This window comes from Haliaeetus leucocephalus, unplaced genomic scaffold (genome assembly GCF_000737465.1).
Source record: "Haliaeetus leucocephalus isolate CR32 unplaced genomic scaffold, Haliaeetus_leucocephalus-4.0 Scaffold262, whole genome shotgun sequence".
In the NCBI taxonomy this organism is placed as follows: Eukaryota; Metazoa; Chordata; class Aves; order Accipitriformes; family Accipitridae; genus Haliaeetus; species Haliaeetus leucocephalus.
The window spans coordinates 2,946,792-2,970,898 of NW_010972698.1; the positions used below are offsets into that span (position 1 = coordinate 2,946,792).

A 24,107-nucleotide genomic window follows, 5' to 3' on the forward strand; every position below is an offset into this window, starting at 1 on the left:
AAAAAAACCAGATGGGGAGCCTTCTCGTTCCTTGATAATTGGCCTTTTCAGACACAAAGATTAAACCCTGCAGCCACAAGACCATCAGTTCTGCTTGTATTTTTTCCTTGCACTTTTATTGTGTTTCTCCTTAGATTTTAAATATAGTTTAACTAACAATCATGTCAGCAAATTAAACCATTGAGTCTCGGTAATTATTGCAATAAATTCATTCAAAATTAGTGATTACTGCAATCAAAGACCAGTTTCTTAGCCCATTAACAGCCCAAAGCAAAGTGACAATCTGGTTAACTGCTGGTAACAACCTATTTCATGGAGGTTATTGTTAACATAAATGCTTTGGCGTAAATCTGAGGGAGGTAACATTGCTAAATAAATTATCAGCTTAATTCCTGCAAAAACTCATAGGAGTAAGTGGGCAATAGGGGAAAAAAAGAAAAAAAGGGAAAAAAAGGCAGAATTATAACCGTAAAGTATTACTTTTTTTGTTTGTTTTAATTCGAGTTATGTAGAAAAAAAATACCCTCAAGTGCCTTTTTTCCTTTGTGGTTAAGTCTTGCCACCCACAGAATGACTTGTGTGCCAGAGCTGAGTAGCTGCATCTCTCTCTTGGTTTGCCCCATCTTATATTTGAGTCCAAAGATGAAGGGAACTGGTAAAGTTTTAAGTAGTGAAGTTTTAACCATGGTACCTGCAGCCACCTTAATTTTTTTCTTGTACTACTCTCTTAATCCCTCCACCTCTGTGTAGCAGCTGAGGAATGTTGCTTCGATCACTTTATATGTACCTTGAATTTCCCCATGCAGTGGTATACTCTGTGCAAGTGCGAGAGTCCTGCATCAGCCCTGGAAATAGCCACAGATGTGCTGAGGAACCTCACTAGTGGTGCAGGGTCAGATCCTAAAGGAGGCTTGGCCAATGGCTCATGTTCAGTTTTTCTTCAGATGCTTTTGGGATAGATCTGCCAGACTCAGTTGCTCTTCCCTTTGCAAAGCTGTGCTAGGGAGAAAGAAGAGCTTCACACACCTCCATACACAGGGGCATGAAGAACCACTTCGCTCTGTGCTCCCACCCATATATGCATGTTCAGGGTTCCCTGTGTAGGACACTGATTTGGGAGGCAGAGGGTTTGGATTCTGCTCCTGGGTATTTCATGAACCGTGTCTGCTTTGCCTCTGTACAATCCAGTAACACATGCACGCTTTCTTGGGGCAGTGCTTACCCTCCCTTGGAAAACTTTCCTCTGGAAAAAGTTCAGAGTGTTATTGTGCTATAGCTATGGTAACTTGTCTGAGTTCCAAAATGCCCTTTGGGTGTAAGAAAGCTAACAGATGGGGCTTTGAGTGAGAACTTTTGGGAGGACATGTTGCAGGACCACATGTGCACAAAATCAGTCTCCTCGAAGAACTGCCAGTCTCTTCCAGCCTGGTTGCTTTCCTTTGATCTTCTTCAGGCCCATGTGTTTTCTGAGCAGGACAGCATCCATACAAGTCCTACTGTAAGGCAATATCAATTCTGTGCTCATTTTATTTCTTCAGTCTGAAGATCTTTAATATCAGAGAGTTTCAAATAAGATATTTTTAACTCTGGTTCAGTCAAATTAAAATAGCTTTGAGTAGAAAAGCTATAAAACCTAAAACATGGGGAATTTTGTTTGATTTCACTCTGTGATTTCACAGATCAGCCAAAATATTTTTGTATCACCAAAGGCCAAAAGTAGGGGAATGACCAAAGCAGGTGTAGATATCGATACTGTTGGTGAAAGTGCAGAAGAGGCCAGACTGGAATGAGAGACCACTCCGAAATGAGGAGTAAGGAAACTTCGGTTGCCTTCTCCTCTTTCCCTGGTTACTTTAAGGCAAAGTAGATCTATAATTCCTGACACTGACCGAAAGTGACTGGGAATGAAACATAAATTCTTGTTGACTTAATTTGTTATTGAAATTTTAGTCAATAATCATGAAAAGTAAATGATTGTGTAGTGCCATATGAGATGTCTAACAAAAGATTAAAATTCAGGTTATCTTCATTGACTGAGCTAGGACAGTACCTAAAATAAAAATCTATGAGTAGATTAACATGTTAAACAGTCAGCATGGTGTTGGGTTTTGTTTTTTTCTTTTCTGATGGATTTGAGGGGAAAAAGGTCTAGCAGGTTTTTACTGTGTATCACAGCTGCCATTTCCAGCCAGCTAACAATTTCTGTACATAAAACAGACAATAGATTATCATATTACTTGAGCTTTCATGTCAAAACCACATTCATTTTCTGAATCACGTTCAATTCATCAACCAATATTTGCTCAAGGGCTTTTGCCAGCTACAATGTATCATTTTAATATAGTGTTGAACATTGGTTTTATTCTAGAGGTCAAATAATTATTATCATGTTATTGTTATGGTTATCATTTTGTAGTTGTTAGAAATTTTTTTTTTTTCCTTCACATGCCATGTGCTATTATGGTTTTTTTGCAAAGGTTGCTTATGTGGGCGCTAATCCACCTCTTAAAAAGATGCTTAATGTTAAACACGTAAATAGTCATACTTGATGTCAAAGGAACTAACCCGATGCATAAAACTTTCCAGCACTTTGCTGAGTCAGAACCTCTATGACCTCTCAAATGAAGACGGACTCAAATTAGCATTTAAATTGGGTGCAATTTGTACTAATGCACTGGAAGTTGTCCTCCAAAGCAGGACGTTTCTGCAGCCATTGAAAAGACAGAGGTAGCTCTTCTGTTTTCACTGCTTGTCCCCTTTTGACTTAGCTCCTAGGACACATGGACTGCAGGACATATTTAAGCGTAGAGCTGGCTTCTCAGTAAATAAAATGTAGAGCTTTGTGCTATGGAGGATTAACCAAGGTTCCTGAAATGCACCTGGTTCTTATCTGTGTCCCAGGAGCAGCGGTAGCTCAGTGAAGAAGGTGGCAAAGAAAAGAGAAGAGAAGCTGTTTCCTCCTCCATTATCCCCCCTCTTGGATGAGCCTGTGCACCGGCGGCACAGCAGTGACAACGGCTCCTTCAGCCAAGAGACCAACATCACAAACACCTCTCAGACCAGCAGCTCTTCCTCCTCTGTTTCTAAACACAGAAAGAATGAAAATAAATCCTCTTCTAACCCCAAAGGAATCTGTGTAAGTAACCGACCTCAGTTGCTGGAAGTGAACAAGATAAAATAAAATTAACTTGGCTTTGTTCTGTTTGATGTTTTTTCCTCCAGTATCTATTTTTAAATGCTTATGTAGCCCCACTCAAGAGCAGTGAGGAGTGGATCTTTGCAGAGCTGGGCATAAGCAACTCTTGCAAGTTCCATTTTTAGGTCAGCAGTAGGTATCTATTGGGCGCTGTGTATCACTCCCTAAAACACCCAGTCCCCGAGCCTTAGAGGAGGCTTTTGCAGCCACCAGCTAGCTGCAATTAATCCCTTAACTCTGTAGCTACAACACACAAGTTTTGAAAACAAAACTTCAAGAATTTTGGTGTCCATCACTTGAATAATTACCCCAAATTCTCAGCCAGAATTAAGCACTGTGGTTGTACTGAATATTGCGGCCTAAACTAACCAGACAATAAAAATCTAACAAAAAGCTACCTGTCCATAGCACACTCAACATGGAAATATCTTCTCTCAGGTTTGCAGGCTCCCAGCTTCCAGCAGTAAGGTTTATTCACACCTAATCTCCATGAATTACATATAAAAGCTTTTAGATACCTTGTAAATAGTTGGAGGCTTTTTCCCCCAAAAAACCATGATTCTGTTAGGGCCATCTCCCCATCAAAGGTTTTCACATAGGCAATTCTTTTTTGCTTGCTTTTCACCAGATTCAGATTTTTTTTACTGAAAATGCAGGAAAAAGAGCCAAAACTAGAAGCTGCATAGCAAATACACTAAAAAAAAGTAAAATTTCACATTAGTTTGTCATCCTCTTTTAGGTTGAACAGGGAAACTTCAAGTTTTTGGCCCATTTTAGAGAACAGTCCTCCCTCTACAGTTTCAAACATATTATTTAGTATCAAACTGTATCTTACTATCACTGTCAAAATTAAAAGACAAGAAGAAAATTCTGCCACAGAAAAGGACATGCATAGCCCCATTTTTCACAGTTCGCCGCTTTGTGGGAGGTTGTTACCCTGCACTGTAATAGTAAAACTCACAAGTTGCATTGGATCGTAGGTGACAAATCACTTCACCTTATTCATTCATCCCTGTTGCTTTCTGATATCATTGTGTCACTTCAAGCTGCGAGAGTAATACACACGCCTTCAACTGAAATCAATGCCAAAATGAACTGCATGTGTCAGCAAATAAACAATGCTGTGTAAACAGCAGGGCCACTTCCTCTCACTCCCAGCATCTCTAGTCAGATTTATCCTTGGTTTATCTGTTATCCTGATACATGAAATATTTGTCTTCTAAAATACGTTAGACTTCTTTCCTTAGTTCACTGGTTCATCTGTAATTGAGTTTATCTGGTGGTGGACCTAGCTTGCAAGTTGCAATTGCCTGATTTAAATGCCTCTGTTACGCTTCTGGTTTTAATCAATGCAAAATCACAACTTCTGCTTTCCATTTTTCTCTCTGTTTCGTGTCGCAATGGTGAGGAAAGTGTTCTTTGCTGAAATACGAGAAGACTATTCAGACGCCTTACAGTTAGCTAACAGTAATATAGAAAAAAAGGTTACATTAGCATGATACACCTTGAATGAAGTTGAGTTTACATCCAGCCCTTCCGCATTAGATTTCCCCACCCTTGCTTTAACCAGCGTCTCTAGTCAGTTACACTGCGGTATCCAGGCTAACTTCACCCGAGAGTGTAAGTTCCTGAGTTCAGGTGAGGGGTCAGAGGTAGAGTCATATTGCCTAATTAATCTAATAGGCTTACATTCTAAAGGACGGAAGGGTGGTTTTGTGAGGTAACCTGGACGTAGTTGGGTATATATGAGTGCTTCTTTGTGCCTTAGCCTTTTGTTTGTTTGTTTGTTTGTTTGGGGGGGCGAGGGGGGGGATGTGAGCACTTACATTGTTGGAAGGTGTTTGTTTGAACTATGAAGAGTTAATAGCAGTCCTTTTTTTCTAGGAGGAAGAATCTCACAATACACCAACAGCCAACACTCTTCTTGACACCAGCCACCTAGAAACAGACATCTGGTCTGCAATGCCAACACTTTCCAATGGGAATTCTGAGCCCAGAAGACCCAAAATAACATTTGATGATGTGTAAGTATTATTGGATCTCTGTGCTAGCTGCATGTTATGTGGTTGGGATTTTCATGCAGGCAGAGCTCCCAGTGAAAAAGAGTATCTTTGATTATAACACTAGCATTGGGCACCTGTGTGGATATTGCTGCACAAAGGCACACACAGTTTTAATCTTTACAAATGGACTGTTGTCACTGATTAATGAAGACTCTGTTGATAAATGTTTTCAGATCATGAATGTTGGTCCACGGTAATTCTTCTTCATTTTTTTATTTTAGCTCCTCTAATGGAAACTTCTTATACTTAATTAGTTTAAAATATTTTTTCTTTTCCTTTGTTCAGCACACATTAATGGGTCCTTTGGGTGGCCAGTTTCTACAGCTAGTTATTTTACATTCTGGTCACCCATCATATCTTTGCATACAGCAGCTTCAGATTAATATCAGGTTAAGATTTAAATAGATAAGTGGGTGTATGTGTCGAAATTGTTCTTGAAGCAGTCAGCAATTTTCTCAAACAATGTTTGTCCAACTGTATGAAAACAAAGACTTGAAATAATTGATTTTGTCTCTTCAGGCTTCACAATGCGGATTATTACATGCAAGAGGCTAAGAAGCTAAAGCATAAAGCAGATGCATTGGTAGGTTATCACAGAGTGGTTTTGTCTCTTTCCACTATGGAGCTGGGTGTTACAAACACGTACATTCTGAATGTCATCTAAAGCCTCAGAAACCATCAGAAACCCTGCTATTGACTACAGTGGGGCTTCAGATTGTACTCCATAAACACACTGTTCACAACAAGTCAAACCCTGAGCAGCATTCCTAGCCTTTAACAATTTGTTCCCAAAAAAGAAGCTCCTTACAATAGCTGGTATCTCTTCTGAGGAGGAGTAACAGTCATGCTGTTTATGAAGGATGTAAGATAATTTTGTGAAAAATGATGTGTATTTGAAATCTGTTTTCCTATTCATTTTGAGCCTAAAACAAAAGTGTTGAAATATTCCATAACAGGAAGTTAAAAAAGGCAAATCACCCTTCACCCCATTATCATGTGGTAAAACTGTTTGATATTTCCAACCCAATTGTTTAAAATTTGCAACAATTGATTTTTAAATAGTACATTCAATTTTATTGCATGCTTTTAGGCTGGTAAATAACGACTCAACACACTTCTTCCCAAAAAATCTTGCAATGAGGTAGTTCAATGCTGGGAAAGCTTTTTCACTCGTTTTACCCCAGATGAAATTCCAGTAAGATTGACCTAATTTTGCAAAGTGTTTTGATTTTGATAAAACTACTTAATCTGGCCAATTATGCTCTATCATAGTTTGTTCAATCCAAGCTATTGCTAGCACTGAAGTGTCTTTAATAGCCATTTGCTTTGTAGGTAGGGACTTTGCTCTTGTATGCTACGTAGAGTGCAGAACAGCAGCTCATTTAGGCAGGCCTAGTGGAACTTGACTCCTCTATTTATTTAAACTAAGATGTCTAAAATGGAGTGTGGCCATTCACTTTGCCTCTCAAAATCACAGCTGAAAAAGAACTGGGTGATTATTCACCTCTTGCTTTATTATTTGTGGGGTTTTGCATGCATATTGTATCATTCCACATCAGAAATTTTGTGCTTGGAAATAAGCGTTTGTCCAAAAAAAACCCCCAAAAGAATCACATGCTATGTTTTTAAAAAACAAAACAAACAAAGTAATAAAAAAAAAAGGCTTTCCCTCTGCTGTCAGTGAGCTGAAGGGGATTTGACATGTCAAGCTGCCTGCTTCAGCTCCCCGGGCTCCCTTTTGACTTGGGGCACAGTGTTACCAAGTGTGTTTTCTGTGGGAGGTGGGTTCAGGATTTTGGCAACCTGCCGTGACTGTAAGTTAGCAGTCGTCCCTCCCGACCTGCCCGTTTACAGGAGGTGCCCTGCACTGGTTCCTACAGCCCAACTCAGCAGAGCTTGTTCAGCCAGAGCCCTGACATCTGCACGCAGGAAAGGCTGGCAGAAGCAGACTGACAACACCTCCCACAGCTGATTGACCTTTAAAAAAAATACACGTGCTTCTGGCACAGGGATGCCTGCTCCATGCTAGCAAATATTTACAGGCTCAGGCTCCCGATGATCTCAACATGCTATGTCAATTCACTTCCCTCTACAGCCTGATTCACTCAGAAAGTGTTGACCTGTCTCCCGTCCTCTTACCTTTGACTATGCCTTGCGGAATCAGGGGTGTTTCTCAAGCAGAACTAAGAGGAGCAGGCACAGCACATCATGCTGCTGCCTGCAGGCAGGCCTTGCCTGTCACATGCAGTTTGACACCCCGAGTGCTCTTATGGGAATGTGAGGCCATCCACTACGATACAACTTGTTGGCAGACATAAATACCCATGAACAAAGTATCTGCTTTTTCTTTCCGCTATTTAGGTCTCAACTTTTTTTTTTTCCACCCAATACAGCTGCACGCAAATTATCTCCATGTAACACATTTGCTGTGCAATCCTGTAGTGTTAGTGGTCCTATGGAAACAATTGCTTCTGGTTACTTGGTGCTGACATGACAAAGCACACACAGCACTGAAAGATGTGTTGCAGTGGCTAGAAAGATAATGCATGTGACCTCAAAATGTGTCAGCAAATGTTAATGAGATTTGTGGCAATGCTGTTCCTGAGCTTGTACGGAAAATAGATTTCTGGTGAAGGGCAGGGCATTTCACATCTTATGGGAGCAACTCCATGAAAACCTATCGTTGTCTGGGACGGCAGTAAGGAATCAACTGATTTGGGTGCGCTGCTGCAGTGGCAACTGACGGTACCATACAGAAGAGATCTTGGAGACCTCGCTCTCTTCTCGGCTGAGCTGTGATGAGCTGGAGTAATTCCACCTGCTCCACTAGAGTCCGTGTGGAGCAAAGGGCAGGATCGGATCCCATTTCTGGCTCAAACTGTGTGTCTGTACTAAATCTGCTTGCAGCCAGATTCCTTTTTTTTTTATACCACAAAAAGTCATCTGTGGAAGTCTTGAAGCAAAGAATTTGAAGAATATGCTGAGAAGTGGCCATTGGAATAGAGAGAAAACATTTAGAAATATTTTCCCTTTTGTGATCATTCAGGTAATACCTATCAATTATACACAGGCTTTGTACATAATCAATGCACAAGAGCAGAACTTGAAATCAAAAGTATGCAGAGGGAACTAGTTACAAGGATTGCTTAGAAGTAGCCACAAAGGCAAGTAACTGTCACCTTGGACCAATACTAAATGTTCTGCTTAATATGTTGCTAGGATAGGCTTCCATTTTGTGAATGGAAAACATACGCAGATGCATCAAAAATATTTTGATAGAGACATACAAAGAAATTTTTAAATTATTTAAAGTATATTGGATCTCTTATATCAAATGCCACATTAGTAGAATTCTTACATCCAGCTATCAAAAATTGAAAATGTTAAATACTATTATAAAATACTTACTATAAAAATGTCATATATAATATTCATTACACATAAAAAAAGAAATCAGTATGTCTAAGTCAGTTTAATCACAACCATTATGAGGGCTAAAACCTTTTGCAATAAAATCCTAGTAAAATAAAATATTTAGCAGTGCTATATTTTCTCCTTTTTTTTTCCTACTCTTTCAGTCATCACATAAGTGATGAGATTTTTTTTTTGGTCAACAGTTAGCACAGAATGTGACATCTGACAAATGGCATGGAGTTGTTACTTAACCCTTGCATAGTGACATTCAAACTTAGTTCATATATCAAGGAGCAATATGGATTTGTTCAAACATGCTTAGTGTCCCTCATTGCCTGGGTAAATCCATGCATGTCAATGGACATGCATTGACTTTCCTCTGTGGAGCGTCTGGCCATATACTGCCTGAAAAGATTTGGTAAAAACATAGACCCTGCCTTAATAACTGAATGAATTCATTCTTAACTACCAGCATCACTTTACTTTTATCCTAATGCTAGTGTTGCTTTGTATTATGATCTGTCTACCTAGAAATTAAAGCTGAAGGATTTTCTTGATGGTGTCATTCCCATTTCAGCTGGAGAAGTTTGGCAAAGCAGTGAATTATGCTGATGCTGCCCTCTCCTTCATCGAGTGCGGAAATGCTATGGAGCGAGATCCATTAGAAGCTAAATCTCCATACACCATGTACTCAGAGACTGTGGAACTCATCAGGTTAATGTCCTTTCTGTGATCATTTTCATAATCTCATTTCAGTCATAATTAGAACCTGCTATGTTTTAAAAAATACCATTTCAACGTATTAATGATTTGTCCAAGGCATCTTCATCTCAGAAGTCATCATAATTAGCTCTTGCCATTTTATTAATGTCATGGAAAATTTATAATTGATGGACACTGCTTTTATAAATTATCCCCTTTAGAGGTTATAATGTGAGTGTTATAATTTGCAATATTCATAAAATTAAAATTGAAATGTAGTGGGTGGAAGTAAAGTATAGTAATTTCACTGTTTGGCAATGACACTTGTCTTTTAAAAGGTGTAGTTTTATAATTCAAAACATTAAAGTGAGTCTATCAGGATTTCTATTACAAACCCTGTTTTTAGACGTTTATAACTTGGCTGTTAAAAAAAAAAAAAAAGAGGCTCATAAGATCATAGCCAGAGAGGAAGCTTTCCGCATGTATTGTATAAAAAAGTACATTTTTTAATGTTAAAGGAATGTGAACCAGCTGAATTAGTTTTAATACAGTTTTGTAGACTCATGGGCTACAACATGGATGAGAGCTCCTTTACTTACTAATAAAATGCCTGAACTATTAATTTAAAATCTGCTACTGTTCCTTATAGCTGTTTCATAGTGTTGGCTCCGTAGAAATAATGGTCTCCTGAGTAACTAGGGGCTTGTTTGCTTTATTTGCACAAATTATCAAAGTGAAATCAAGCAGGATTAAATTTACCTATAAGTAGAACACCAGGATTTTTCCTCTTCACTGTGATGCACCTTTGCTTTCCCCAGTGTATGCTGGGAATATCACCATTAATGTCAGTGTAATTACTGGCAGTTTACACAAGAGAAAGAAAAGGAGGCAAATCAGGCCTTAAATGTTTGGGGTTTAATATGACAAAGGTGTTTTTTTAACGTGCAGGATTTTAACATGCCAGATGACTAGCTAGTAGAGACTGCCAAAAATAGTGCATGTTTTACATTTTGAATAAGTAGGTATTTACATAATAAAATGTATCAAATCTTAAGAAGCTTTTACTCTCAGGTAAATAATATGCCTGCTAAATATTTAAAAACATGGTTTTACATTCTACACTTCATAAAGAGAAGAAAATCTAAAGAGATTACTCAACAAAAAAATGATGTTCACTCAACACTTAGGATCCAAGTTAAACGCTTGAGAGCAGGGAACTTAAGGAGCCGCCTACCCCTGCTCACTGTGCTGAAACAATTCCTGCACTCTGGGCAGTTCGGTACTTTGTGTCCTGAACTACACAGCTACAGTTGTATGGCAGGATAAATTGTATTTAAAGAAATATTCTTTAAAGAAGTAAGCGCTTCTTCATAGGAGCCTGCGTTTATTTTTCTTTTTTAAGAAATCCACACGGCACTGTTGAAAATGTTGTTCCTCAGTCCAGCAGTCTGTCTGTTCAGAAGCGAATGGACCAACAATCTTTGTTCATTCAAGAGTCACAACACACGCCCCACTTAACTCAGAGAGTGGCAGCTCTAGGAGTAGCTCACAAATGGGTGATAACCTGCAACTCCCCTCCACCCTCCACTGCTGGTGCTGGATGGAGTCAACTGAGCATGCGGCTGCACCTTGGAGCAACCGGCACCCATCAGCGTAGGCAGCCCCGCTGCCTCGCTCTTCCCAGCAGCTCCTGTATCAGCACAGTCCTGCTGCAGGCTACAGGACAGATAGACCTTGGCGTGGAAGCAGCACTGGAACTGCTTTTGGATTGCTTTTTGAACTGCTTTTGGCTATGGAAGAATCTGGAGGACTTTGTTATAGTAGATCTCTGGTTTCTAAATAGCTAAAGTTAGGTGAGATTAATTGCCCCACCTGCCATCAAAGGTGGAACTTAACTTACCAACTCTTGTATGCAGCATCTTGTAGGCAGCCAGTGAGAGACTGATTTGCCCATTTAATTGCTGTCAGTGGTCAGACATGGAAAAAAAGGTGACTGCCCAGGTGAGCAGCAGGCTGGTACAGGTTCAATAAACTCCCTGGACAAATACACAAATCTTGTGGGCTACAGCGGGTGCTGAATGTACAAACCAAGTATGTGGCTGTGCACACACACTTTCTCAATGTGGCTCATAACGTTAACTTAGATTTTTACTGTGAGATGAGAAATAGGAGGAGATTTTTAGATCTTTCTCACTTTTGCTCCTCCCTTCATCAGAGGCACCATTTTCCCCTTTTGCATTAGCTTGTGTCTGCCCTGAGTATCTGCATCAGACACCTGTTTGTGAAAGCAAGCGGAGCATCAAAGAGACTGGGAATATCGGAGATCTGACTGTCAAAGGTGTTTTAAGTTAATGGTAATGCTAAAATCCCTAACATAACACTGAAAATCCCAGAGAGACATGTATCTTCCTGTTTGATCAGACTCATTCAGTATGACTGGAACAACAATACCAAAGAGCAGGTGAGATAGGACGTGAAGGAAGCACATCAGGTGGTGTGCTACAGCTGCAAGCTGGGGGCTGATGATGGGGGTGGTGGGAGGAAGGCAGAGTGACAGCAGCACTGCCTGCCTGCACTCCATTACCTCCTTGTAAATGAGAACTCATCAAGACTGCCTGGATACCTTAAAACTTTCTTACGCAACGCTGAACCCTATTACTTATTCTAACACAAGTACCTGTGAAATTGCATTAGGGCTCAGAACAATGATTTTATGCGAGGAATTGATTTTCAAGAGACTAAATGCATGGAATGGAGTGTGCTCAGTTAAAGAAAAAAAAAATGAGAGAGGAGGTAGGAATACTCAATCTTTGATCACCCAAATGCTGGACAGCAGCAATTAAATAGAGAGGGAAGACCAAGTACACAAGACTCCTAAATTAATAGACCCAAGAATTTAAAAAGCTGTGAACATGACCTTTCCTGTATTTAAAACTGTTTTCTATATAAAATATATTAAAAGCTTTGAAGAAGCATTTATGAGAAGGATTTTGAAGGTATTATTCAAGCCCAAAGTATTACATGTAAAACTTTAGTATATATTACTCTACTCTTCAGTACATATAAGGCCAAGATCTTATGCTTCTGTCCAACACTCATCACAAATGTTTGCAGGACTCAGCCTAGATGGCTGGATATTATATCATTAATGTGCTCAAGAATAGTTCACGTCGTTGGCCCAGAAAATGGGTTGGTGATTTACTTTAGCCCTCCAGATTTTAAGTGGTGCTTTCTGTTGAATTTTACGTTGATCTCATCGTTACAGAACAATGTGACCATTAACTGTTGCAGTTGGAGAAGATTATCTCTGTATGGCTGTTATTTTTCAGAGTGTCACTAGTATTCCTGGAAACATCTTAACTCTCAATTTCTTCTCTCCTCACCTTTTTGACAAGGTATGCAATGAGACTCAAGAATTTCACAGGCTCTTCTGCCACGGAAGGGGACAAGAAATTAGCAGTTTTATGGTAAGTCCCATTGCGACAATGAGAGAGGCAGCTAAAATCTTAAGGAGGACTTTAAAAGTACTGAATTACTTAAGCAGCTTACAGAAGATCATTATTCTTGTTTTCCATTAAACTATTAAAGGATAACTAATGGATTTCTTCAGCAGCTGACTAAACATTTATTCTTCTAATTTATACTCTTATCAAGATGGGATTTTAATGCTTTTGACCACTTTTTTTCTTACTCCGTTTGCTTATGTTTTGAAATCTAACCTTAGAACAGAAACTGCAAAATATAGGTCAGCTTCTTCTTTTTTTTTTACAGTTTATAGGTTTCATTAAGCAATGGAATTAACATAATCTTTTCCTAATTACCACAGCTACCGATGCTTATCACTTCTCTACTTGAGAATGTTTAAACTAAAGAAGGACCATGCTATGAAGTACTCCAGATCTCTGATGGAATATTTTAAGGTAATCTTTATTCTATTTAATTTATAGATATGAAATGAAATTCATACCAGCACTGAGAGCTCTCACAAGTATAACTGCGTGACTTAAAAGTCCCACATTTAACCTCTCCCCTGGGAAATGCAGGCAGGATGGCTGCCAGGGACTAGGGACAGAAGTGATTTGGGGGATTTTTGGATTAGTCACTTGATTCAAAGGACCATACTCAGTAATTCTACTAAAATAACATTATTCTCAACACCATGTAATGTTTATGCAAGTTTCTGTAAAGGAAACTGATTCTTTCAAGATTTCAAGGGGCAAGTGATTATGAACTGACCCCCAGTGAACCATAATAAAACAATTATTTAGGCTTTAGTTAGTTAAATTTAGATTTTAAATTCTCTGAGATTTGCTGAAGCTTATTGCAGACTCAGAGATTTCTCCTTTTATTTCTGTGGAACTTCAAATTTCCTTATCTACATCTTGAAAGTTTGCCTTTACCATTGTCATGACTCGGTGATGTTTTCCTTTACCTTGTCAAACACTGTTTACCCAGTATAAGAATGACAAGTCCTCACCATTCCTAAATTAAGAGAGAAACAGAATCTTTCTTCAGCTCTGCCAAGGTTTTGATATTTATATTTTACTGGTTGATGTTGTTTGAAGCATGCATTCATTCTTGTACTTTATTACTATGTATTATTCTATAATTATGTAATTATAGTGGTTTGTCAGCCCATCAGTCTTTTTTTGTCGTTTTTTTTCAGCCTCTCTGAATTTGTTCCAGGCTTTGACATATTAGTACTGCAAACCAGTAAAACTTTTAACACTGCAGTTTTAATATTTTCATGTAAATGGTGATAAAATGGTCCTTCTGCTGGAAAACTCCAATACTGTCATGCTAGCAACCACCACTTAGTCCTGACTTCCCTGGTGTCCTCTGAGTGTGTGCGTGTATCTCTATAACTTCAGTAATGTTACTCCTGATCTGCTTAAATTGAGGCTCCCTTGAAGTCATCAGGAGTGCCTCTGTTGTACTCATGGAGTTTTCAGTCAGGGATTTGCACAACAAATTAAATTTGAACTACACACATTTATAGCCTCAGCATTTTCATGAAATGTATTCCATCCACTTCAGATTTTATCCAGGATGATGTAGATTGTCTCTTAAAAAAAGGTTATTGACAAATCATTTGATAAACTTTTTCTGCAGAAAGTAATGATTTCTTAAAAAAAGAACAACAAAAAAAACCCAAATGTGATGGGGGGGATTCTCTCTTCCCTTAAAGCCACTTTACTTTCTGTAGCTGTTCAAATAGGTACAATGAAGAACATATTACTACTCCTAGCATAAGACCATTTTCCTGCATCTGCACAGAGAAAATGACTTTTAATGTAAATTAAAATAAGGGAAAAAAAATTAAAATGTAATAAAATAGACAAATGAGGAATGCTGGTTTTAGGCATCCAGTTGAAGCTGAGTATTTCAGCTAGTGTTACTGTGTGTATGCTGTGGGCACTGTAACTCATTTGCTAGAAGTAGCGATTGAGTGTCTACAGATTATATGTTCAGGATCTTTTTGTAGTAAAGGCATAGGAGGAGAAAAGAAAAGAATGGGAACTATTAACTACGTATTAGTTTTGTATTGCTGCACAATGTTCTCTGTGTTCACAGGCGAGAATCTGTAATACAAATGAAAAAGACTAACTACTTGAATAGAGTTGTTATTCAAAATTTTGCACAATTTTAACTGCGAAAAGCAGCCCACTGTTTACAGCAGAACTGAGAGGAATTTTTTGGCAGAATTGTTTTTCATATTTTTCCTCACAAATGCCACTTTGTCCAAATTGAAACCATTTGTGGACAGAACTGGTTCTGATTAATTTCCAATTAAAAGTTTCAAATTTATATTTTTGACATTTCAAAACAGAAAATAACCATTTAATCATAAAAGTAGTTTTGAAATTTAGAGACAACTTGATGTAAAATATAATTAAAATGATAAATTTGTAAAATTGAAATCAAACTTTTTAAGGTTAGCAGAAGTGGCATCCTTTGCTGCATTTCCTCTAGAAGTTTGAGGAAGATTTTTATGTTTTTGAAAATATGTTGTCAGTAGTCATTGGCAAAAATATTTCAAATATTTTCATTGTCAAATAACTACCTCCAGTTGAGGTCTAGTCTTAATCTTGACAGATCTAGTATTTGTCTCCAGATACTGTTGGGAACAATCCCCAGACAATAGAAACTAACATCAAAGCTGCTTCTTCATCCCTGAACACTTTCCAGGGGAGTGTAGGATCTCCCTCCTTCTTACATACAAGTGGGAGGCAAAAATATACACTACATATGTTCTGTACTGCAAAACACTCACTTCATGCTCACATCTTTAATGAAACACAGTGGCATGCTGTATAGGAACATATAGGCAAGGCCAATACCATGGTTTGGGCAGTGTTTTCTGCTTTGGTCGATACTGTTTGGCAAGTTTAGCTGTGGTTTAGAAGTCAAGGGTAGGATTTTGCTCCCACAGTCAGCTGTGTGACCTTGGGCCATGCCCAGGGCTGCTCTGCGCTCCACTGAATCTCTGTGCCTCACATGCAAAATAGCGATTACAGTAACCAGAATAATCTTGTCATAATGATGGTAATACTTTGCAGAGAACTTGTAAAATTTGATTGAATTTTCACTGTGCATGCTGACTTCTTTGCAAGGGAGCTCAGAGTGATTGTTTTCAGAAAGCACACATAGATAACTTCAGCCCTGATACTACCACTTCTTATGGGAATTAATAAGATACCACCCAGTCTGAGCAAGACTGGAAAAATCTGGCTTTATTGTTGCTGGGCAATCTTTTTGTACAGGGCTGTACAAGGTGCTGCACAGACATGAAAGGCAGAATGAATAAGGGGGTAAGGAAAGGCAATTTGTGCAAATCAAATACATAAAAACAAGGGCAATCAAGCAGATCCTTACTAGAAGTTTTATTTCTACTACTATCTGAATCCCAATCCACCTTCCCTAGCAACTTGGGAGGGACTAATTTCAGTAAGGCATCAACCCAGATTCTTTTTGTTTCTTATTAAAAGACTGCAGGTCCCCGTAAAGATAAGAGGTCATTTGCACTCTGAAGAACGAACTTTATAGAATAATTTTCAGTGGTAATTAAACCACGTCTTTGTGAACTACATCTGCTTTTACTGGAACTTTACTATATTCCCTCTTTCATCAAGTGACTTTCAAGTTGCTGGTTGGAACCCACCAATCATCCACCAGCCGTTTAATTACGGGACTGATGTGCAGAGCTGTTCTGCTACATGCACTGTAGCTCTTGCAACGAAAACAGGTAGCCTTGAGCCTTCTGTCATCACTATTCATGTACTTGCATCACCTTTATTTACATTTTGGTTTTGTGCTTACAGAACTCTTCAAAAGCCTCACAGGCCCCCTCACCTTGGGGCGGCAATGGAAAGTGAGTATTTTCTGCTGAGTACTTCTGTCTGAGAACAAGTGGTTCCAAGAGGGGGGGAAATGTTTTGGTGCCTCTAAAGGCAAAGGACAGGCCATGACTCAGTGGTTTGGGAGCTACAGGTATGTTTCAAATATGCAGCAGATAGAAAATGTTCTTCTGGGCTACAAAATTGATCTTACAGCTGCCTTGGGCTTGTGGGGCTGAGGGGATCCCAGGGGGCTAAATCAGGTACCCGTGTGAGCCATCCAGTGTGGGTGGGAAGGAAGAACTGAAACACACCTTCATCTTTGTGCAAATCCCTCTTAAGTCTAAAATCACCCGTGGTGGGTCTGTGCTGAATTCTTTGACAGTTTGCTTCTCAAGCCAAATGAAGGCCATAAAGATATCTGTTAATTAGCTAGCAAGTACCGTGTCATTTCAGGAAGCCAAACTAAAGTTAACCTTCATTGCAATGATTTTTCAATGATTCGTTCAGTAATGAAAGACCAATGAATATTTCATTGATATATGGTAAGTGCTGTTTAATAAAACTGAAGGCGTAATAGTGGTGAAAATGTGAAGGCACTTAGTCAACCAATTATCAGTGGCTTTGTACTAACGTTAAAACACCCTTGCCTCAGATATGAAGTCAGGGTAATGCAGTTATGATCTGCTGTTCAATGAAGGTGCATTGCTGCTGCAAACTTGCCTTTATCTTGCAATGTCTATTGCCACGTGACACGTATTTCTCCTGCTCCTTTCTCCTGGCCACGCGTATAGATACAGGTAGAATAAAAGAGGATTTTACCTTTCCTTCCTTCTTTATTTGAGTAGGCTGAATTCTAGGTGAAAATGATTATTGTTAATGGTCTCTTTCTGGTGGTTCATAAGAAGAAATTACTATTAGACACTCCAAGGAAACAAAGTAATAAAACTGTAGAAGGGGTTGAAGTTTAGCACACAATGAATTGAAGTTTTCAAACAGGCTTTGTTCTGAATCAGTGCAAAACCAAAAATTCCAACATTGTGCTTAAAGGAAAATATCATCTTAGATAATTCAAAATATTTTGGGGTGTATATATTACACACACACACCAAATATACAAAATTATTTTGAATATGTTTGTGTGTGTATAGGTAATTAAGTATAGATTATAACACAAACTAAAGTGATGAAATATTAAATCACTTTATATAAAACCTAAAAAGATATTTTAACACTGGAAAAGCAACTACTAAATTAAATTATTCAATATGTGCCAGCTTTTCAAGGTATTTAAATGTCAGTGAAACCTTGTATTGCAATAAAAATACAGTAAGGTTTACATAAAGTTTTAGTGCCGAAATAGACTACTGGAGCATTACACCTCTCTTGTTCCTTAAGAAGTGGCTTATACCTAAAAATTTCATGAAGCGGAAGTTATCCTTTTATTCCTGTCCTATAATAGACCCCTATGAAGTGTGTGCTCTGCAGGTGATGACATCTCCCTTGCTATTTAAAGGAACTGATTAGGTGCCCAGGATTTAGAATCAGTGGGTTTTGACTGGAGGAGAAAATTCTTGCCTGGCCACAAGGTAGGCAGCAGAAACCCAGCATTCAGGTCAGCATCACTTCTAACATAACACCCAGCTGATCAGTCTCTTCCCACTAACTTTGGAGATAAGGAAGTAAAGCTCTGAAAGTGCACATCTCTGTCTTTTATTCAGAGAAGGAAGCACTTGACATGTAAGAATAACTGAATGTGACAAGGCCTTGTTATAAGGGTGTTATTATGACACCTATGACCCAGCACACAAGGTCCACAGTCCACACTCAGGTCTTCTGTCCCCTCTGTCTGGAGTCTTAGAAGAAAAGCCCTCCAGCTGGCTCAGAGTTGCCGTATATCTCAGGTGTCTCCTGGTGGCCCCGAAGACTGTCTCGGGCCTGGTGCTGCCACTGTCAGAACATGCTCTGCCTTCCCCAGGGCTACATGCTCTACAGTTTCCTCTTATTCCCCTGCAAATCTGTACCAGCTGGGAAGAGAAGTTGCACACCACAGAGGAGAGACCAAACACCATCAGGGTATGGCACCACTGGAGATGGATCAGCAGCCTTGTTCAGAATGGGGAGACAGCAGGGTATTCTTAAATCACAAAGCAAAAACTTATCCATTGCCATGAAGTGTAGTCTGCTCAGGATCTCAAACCATCAAAAATCTCAGCTTGGCTTACTGGAATTTCTGGCCACTTTTGTTTGAAAGGGCTGTGAACCTCTACAAAGTTGGCCTGAGTTCCAGGCTGGCAATGAAACAAATTTTCCCTGGTTTCATTACAGAAATGTTTCCCACCTCTAGCGACAGAAAGCACAAAATAGAGAGATTTAATAGACTCACCACAGTAATAATGGCTGTGCACAACAGGGTAAATCCAATGAACAATGTGCTTTATTTGGCAGAAGTGCGTCAGCTTGTTGTAAGTGGCTCTAACAAAATACTCCTGGTCTCCTCAGATACTTATGATTCTTAACTGCTCCCAGACCTAATCTAGTATAGTTCAGCTCTTCTGTGCATTAAAGACACTGTGGCGTGTCAAGTAACCAGGATGTTTTGAGACTTAAAAATAAAACATTTGTGCCGTAGGATATGCTTAAACTATAACACATAAGCTGTGTAAAAAGCTACTAGCTGCTGAATTAACGTGGTCTCTAGCTCTGGAAAAAGAATGTATCACAGGAGCCTGTTGTTGAGCACAGGTAATAGCAGGGCACTGCTGGAAAATCTGCAGCAAAAGCTGTTGCCATAAATGCCTTTCAGCCCAAGGCTGTGCCGTGGTGGTAGTCCGTCTCACAGCACCTGCAAGGTGTCAGCACAGCAGGTCTGTGCCCACGCTTCATGTTCGGGACCACTGACGGTGGCTTATAAAGCCAAGAGGAGGAGCCTTTCTCTCCTGGGGTTTGGATCAGGCCCATAATGAGACTGAGTGAGCTTGATGCTGTTGCACAGCATGAGACATCAGTGGCCGCCTGTCAGGGAACGGGTTGCAACATCCCAGTCCGGAGAGTTTTGGTGTCTTTGCTTCATGCAGAGAGTGCCAGGAACATTTCAGCCCTGTGTTTCAAGTGTATTCCACAGCAAATCGAATGCGTTTGTTTAGGTAAGTGGTTCCAAATGGGGGCAAGAGAAGAGATTTTTGGAACCCTTAATCTTGTTGACTGAAACAATTTCATCATGGAAACATGGTGGGATGACTCACACAACCGGAGTGCTGCAATGGATGCCTATAAACTCTTCAGAAGGTATAGGCAGGGAAGGAGAGGCAGTAGTGTAGCCCTGTATGTTAGGGAGTGTTTTGATTGTCCAGAGTTCAGCGATGGTGATGAAAGGGTTGAGTGTTAATGGGTAAGAATCAGGGGGAAGGCCAACAAGGCAGGTATCATGGTGGGAGTCTGTTATAGACCACCCAACCAGGATGAAGAGGCAGACGAAATATTCTATAAGCAGCTGGGAGAAGTCTCACAAATGCTAGCCCTTGTTCTCATGGGGGACTTCCACTTATCAGATGTCAGCTGGAAATACAATACAGCAGAGAGGAAACAGTCTCGGAGGTTCCTGGAGTGTGTGGAAGAACTTCCTGACACAGCTGGTGAGTCAGCCAACTAGGGAAGGCACCCCGCTGGAGCTGTTGTTTGTGAACAGAGAAGGACTTGTGGGTGATGGGGTGGTTGGAGGCCCTCTTGGGCATAGCAATCACAAAACGATAGAGTTTTTGATTCTTGGAGAAGTAAGGAGGGGGGTCAGCAGAACTGCTACCTTGGTCTTCTGGAGGGCAGACATTGGCCTATTTAGGAGCCCAGCTGACAGAGTCCTTTGGGAGGCAGTCCTGAAGGGCAAAGGAGTCCAGAAAAGCTGGACATTCTTCAAGAAGGAAATCTTAAAGGCACAGGAGCAGGCCGTCCCCATGTGCCAAAAGACAAGCCGGCAGGGAAGAAAACCAGCCTGGCTGAACAGAGAGCTTTGGCTGGATCTCAGGAAAAAAAGGAGAGTTTTTGACCTTTGGAAGAAGGGGCAGGCAACTCAGGAGGACTACAGAGATATCATGAGGTTATGCGGGGAGGAAATCAGAAGGGCCAAAGCCCAACTGGAACTTAATCTGGCTACTGCCATAAAAGATAATAGAAAATGTTTCTATAAATACATTAGCAACAAAAGGAAGGCTGAGGAGAATCTCCACCCTTTATTGGATGCAGGGGGCGAAACGTAGTGACAATGGCTGAGGAAAAGGTTGAGGTACTTAACACCTTCTTTGCTTGAGTCCTTAATAGTAAGACCAGTTGTTCTCCAGGTACCCACCCCCTGTGCTGAAAGACAGGGATGGGGAGCAGAATGAAGCCCCCCGTAATCCAAGGGGAAATGGTTAGCGACCTGCTAAACCACTTAGACATACACTAGACTATGGGGCCAGATGGGATCCACCCAAGGGTACTGAGGGAGCTGGCAGAAGTGCTCACCAAGCCACTTTCCACCATTTATCAGCAGTCCTGGCTAACTGGGGAGATCCCAGTTGACTGGAAGTTAGCGAATGTGACGCCCATCTACAAAAAGGGACAGAAGGAGGATCCAGGGAACTACAGGCCTGTCAGCCTGACCCTGGTGCTGGGGAAGGTTATGGAGCAGATCATCTTGAGTGCCGTCACGTGGCACGTAGAGGGAAACCAGGTGATCAGGCCCAGCCAGCATGGGTTTGTGAAAGGCAGGTCCTGCTTGACTAACCTGATCTCCTTCTATGACAAGGTGACCTGCTTAGTAGATGAGGGAAAGGCTGTGGATGTTGTCTATCTAGACTCTAGTACAACCTTTGACACCATTTCCCACAGTATTCTCCTGGGAAACTGGCTGCTCATGGCTTGGACAGGCGTACTCTTCGCTGGGTAAAAACCTGGCCAAAGAGTTGTGGTGAATGGAGTTAAATCCAGTTGGTGGCCGGTCACAAGTGGTGTTCCCCAGGGCTCGGTATTGGGGCCAGTTCTGTTTAGTACCCTTATCAATGATCTGGATGAGGGGATCAAGTGCACCCTCAGTAAGTTTGCAGACGACACCAAGTTAGGGGGGAGTGTTGATCTGCTGGAGGGTAGGAAGGCTCTACAGAGGGATCTGGACAGGCTGGATCAATGGGCTGAGGCCAACTGTATGAGGTTCAACAAGGCCAAGTGCCAGGTCCTGCACTTGGGTCACAACAACCCCATGCAGCACTACAGGCTTGGGGAAGAGTGGTTGGAAAGCTGCCCAGCCAGAAAGGCTCTGGGGGTATTGGTAAACAGCCAGCTGAATATGAGCCAGCAGTGTGCCCAGGTGGCCAAGAAGGTCAACAGCATCCTGGCTTGTATCAGAAATAGTGTGGCCAGCAGGAGCAGGGAAGTGATTGTCCCTCTGTACTCAACACTGGTGAGCCTGCACCTCAAATACTGTGTTCAGTTTGGGCCCCTCACTACAGGAAAGACATTGAGGAGCTGGAGTGTGTCCAGAGAAGGGCAACAAAGCTGGTGAAGGGTCTGGAGCACAAGTCTTATGAGGAGCGGCTGAGGGAACTGGGGCTGTTTAGCCTGGAGAAAAGGAGGCTGAGGTGAGACCTTATCGCTCTCTACAACTACCTGAAAGGAGGTTGTAGTGAGGTGGGTGCTGGTCTCTTCTATCAAGTAACTAGTGATAGGATGAGAGGAAACAGCCTCAAGTTGTGCCAGGGGAGGTTTATTTGGGTATTAGGAAAAACTTCTTCACCAAAAGGGTTATCAAGCCCTGGAACAGACTGCCCAGGGAAGTAGTTGATTCACCATTCCTGGAGGTATTTAAAAGACATGTAGATGTGGCACTTGGGGACGTGGTTTAGTGGTGGACTTGGCAGTGCTAGGTTAATGATTGGACTCAATCTTAAAGGTCTTTTCCAACCTAAAGGATTCTATGATTCTATAAATTTTCAAAGAGAATATCTGTATGTGAGCATTCAGCGTTGCACAGCTCTAAACATGAGCTTGCTGTGCTGACCTCCACACTGCCTGCAGCCAGCAGGTAATTCCTAATTGCTGGTGTTAGAATTAAAGGAAAATCTATATTAGAACAGTAGTGCTGCACTAAGTAGGTAACTTAAAACACTGCTCTGTACAAAACTGTGTGGATGAACTGTAGGCAATTAAGAACAAATCTCCATAGCCAGTCTTAAAGAATCCTATAGAGATATTCATAATCCTACAGTACCCTCAGCTCCTAATACTGCTCTGCAGGGTGCTTTTAAGACTTGCACTTTACTTATTGTGGTGACTGTATTTGGAGCAAACTGTCATTGTGGTTGCCACAAAATGCTTTGATAATAAGCCAATATTGCACATTGAGTGTTTTCTAACTGCCATTGCAGCTTCTGGCAGCAGGTAGAAAAATCATTACAGCTATGAGATACTTCTTTCTCTGAAAGATTGCTCTATTTTTATGATAGATTTTTTTTTTTAAATAACAGTTCATTTATAGGGAGAATTAAAACCCTTTTTATTTTCAGTCATTCCCAGTTTATAAGCTCTCCTTTCTCATAAAACCAGGAGATACTACTGCTCATTCTCCCCTGACTGGGGTGCAGAGTTAATTTTTCAAGTGCATTTAGGAGGGCAATGAAGTGGTGTGTGTGAGGGGGACTCACTCTCCCTTTTCCTCTCGCAGGAGCACAGAAACACCATCGCCCATGTCCCTGAGCCCGTCCCCCGTCAGCTCTGCTGGAAGCAGCGCGGGCACCGCCGGCTCCTCCTCAGCGGGGACCATCACCATCCCTCAGCGCATCCACCACATGGCTGCCAGCCACGTCAACATCACCAACAACGTCCTGCGGAGCTACGAGCATTGGGACATGGCTGACAAGCTGACTAAGGAGAACAAAGGTGCCCCACTCGGCTTCTTCTTTGTCCCCTTTGGCTCATCAGCTTTAGCTTGCTTTCTGTTCTCGTAGGCGTTGTTGGGAATTGGACCCAGAACCACCGCATCTAAGAGCACAACTGTGACAGCTTGAGCAAACAGACCAAATCTGCTTGCTGGTCACTGTAGCCAACGTGTGTCTTCTCTTGTCAAGCACAGAGGGGGGATGTGTAACACACGCTGAACATGGGGTTACCAGAGCAGCTGGCAAATAATTTAGCGAACATGAGCCCCAAGTGATGAGAGCTTTTGAGTCTGCAAATTCGTTCACAGTTTCAGCTTCTCATAGAGCACCGAGGTTATTTTCAGACTGCTCTGTCAACGGGTTTAAGACTATTAAAATGCCAGCTAGGATAATAAGGAAACATTAGATGTTATGTTTATGCAGGGAGTCCGATTAGGAGATGTCCACTGAAAGCCATGACCTTGACTCTCCTATGGTTGGATTGCAA

The 24,107-nt window shown here is 40.9% G+C and overlaps 1 protein-coding gene across 1 annotated transcript in view; it reads left to right on the forward strand.

Annotated features, from left to right (window-relative positions):
- AFF2 (AF4/FMR2 family, member 2) overlaps positions 1–24,107 on the forward strand; it is a 257,496-nt gene that overhangs the window by 227,655 nt on the left and 5,734 nt on the right. The window contains exons 13-20 of the mRNA XM_010569133.1: positions 2,908–3,136; positions 5,081–5,220; positions 5,779–5,842; positions 9,251–9,387; positions 12,771–12,842; positions 13,202–13,295; positions 16,698–16,747; positions 23,407–23,621. Of these exons, the coding sequence (XP_010567435.1) occupies positions 2,908–3,136; positions 5,081–5,220; positions 5,779–5,842; positions 9,251–9,387; positions 12,771–12,842; positions 13,202–13,295; positions 16,698–16,747; positions 23,407–23,621 (1,001 nt within the window). The remainder of the gene's footprint in view (positions 1–2,907; positions 3,137–5,080; positions 5,221–5,778; positions 5,843–9,250; positions 9,388–12,770; positions 12,843–13,201; positions 13,296–16,697; positions 16,748–23,406; positions 23,622–24,107) is intronic.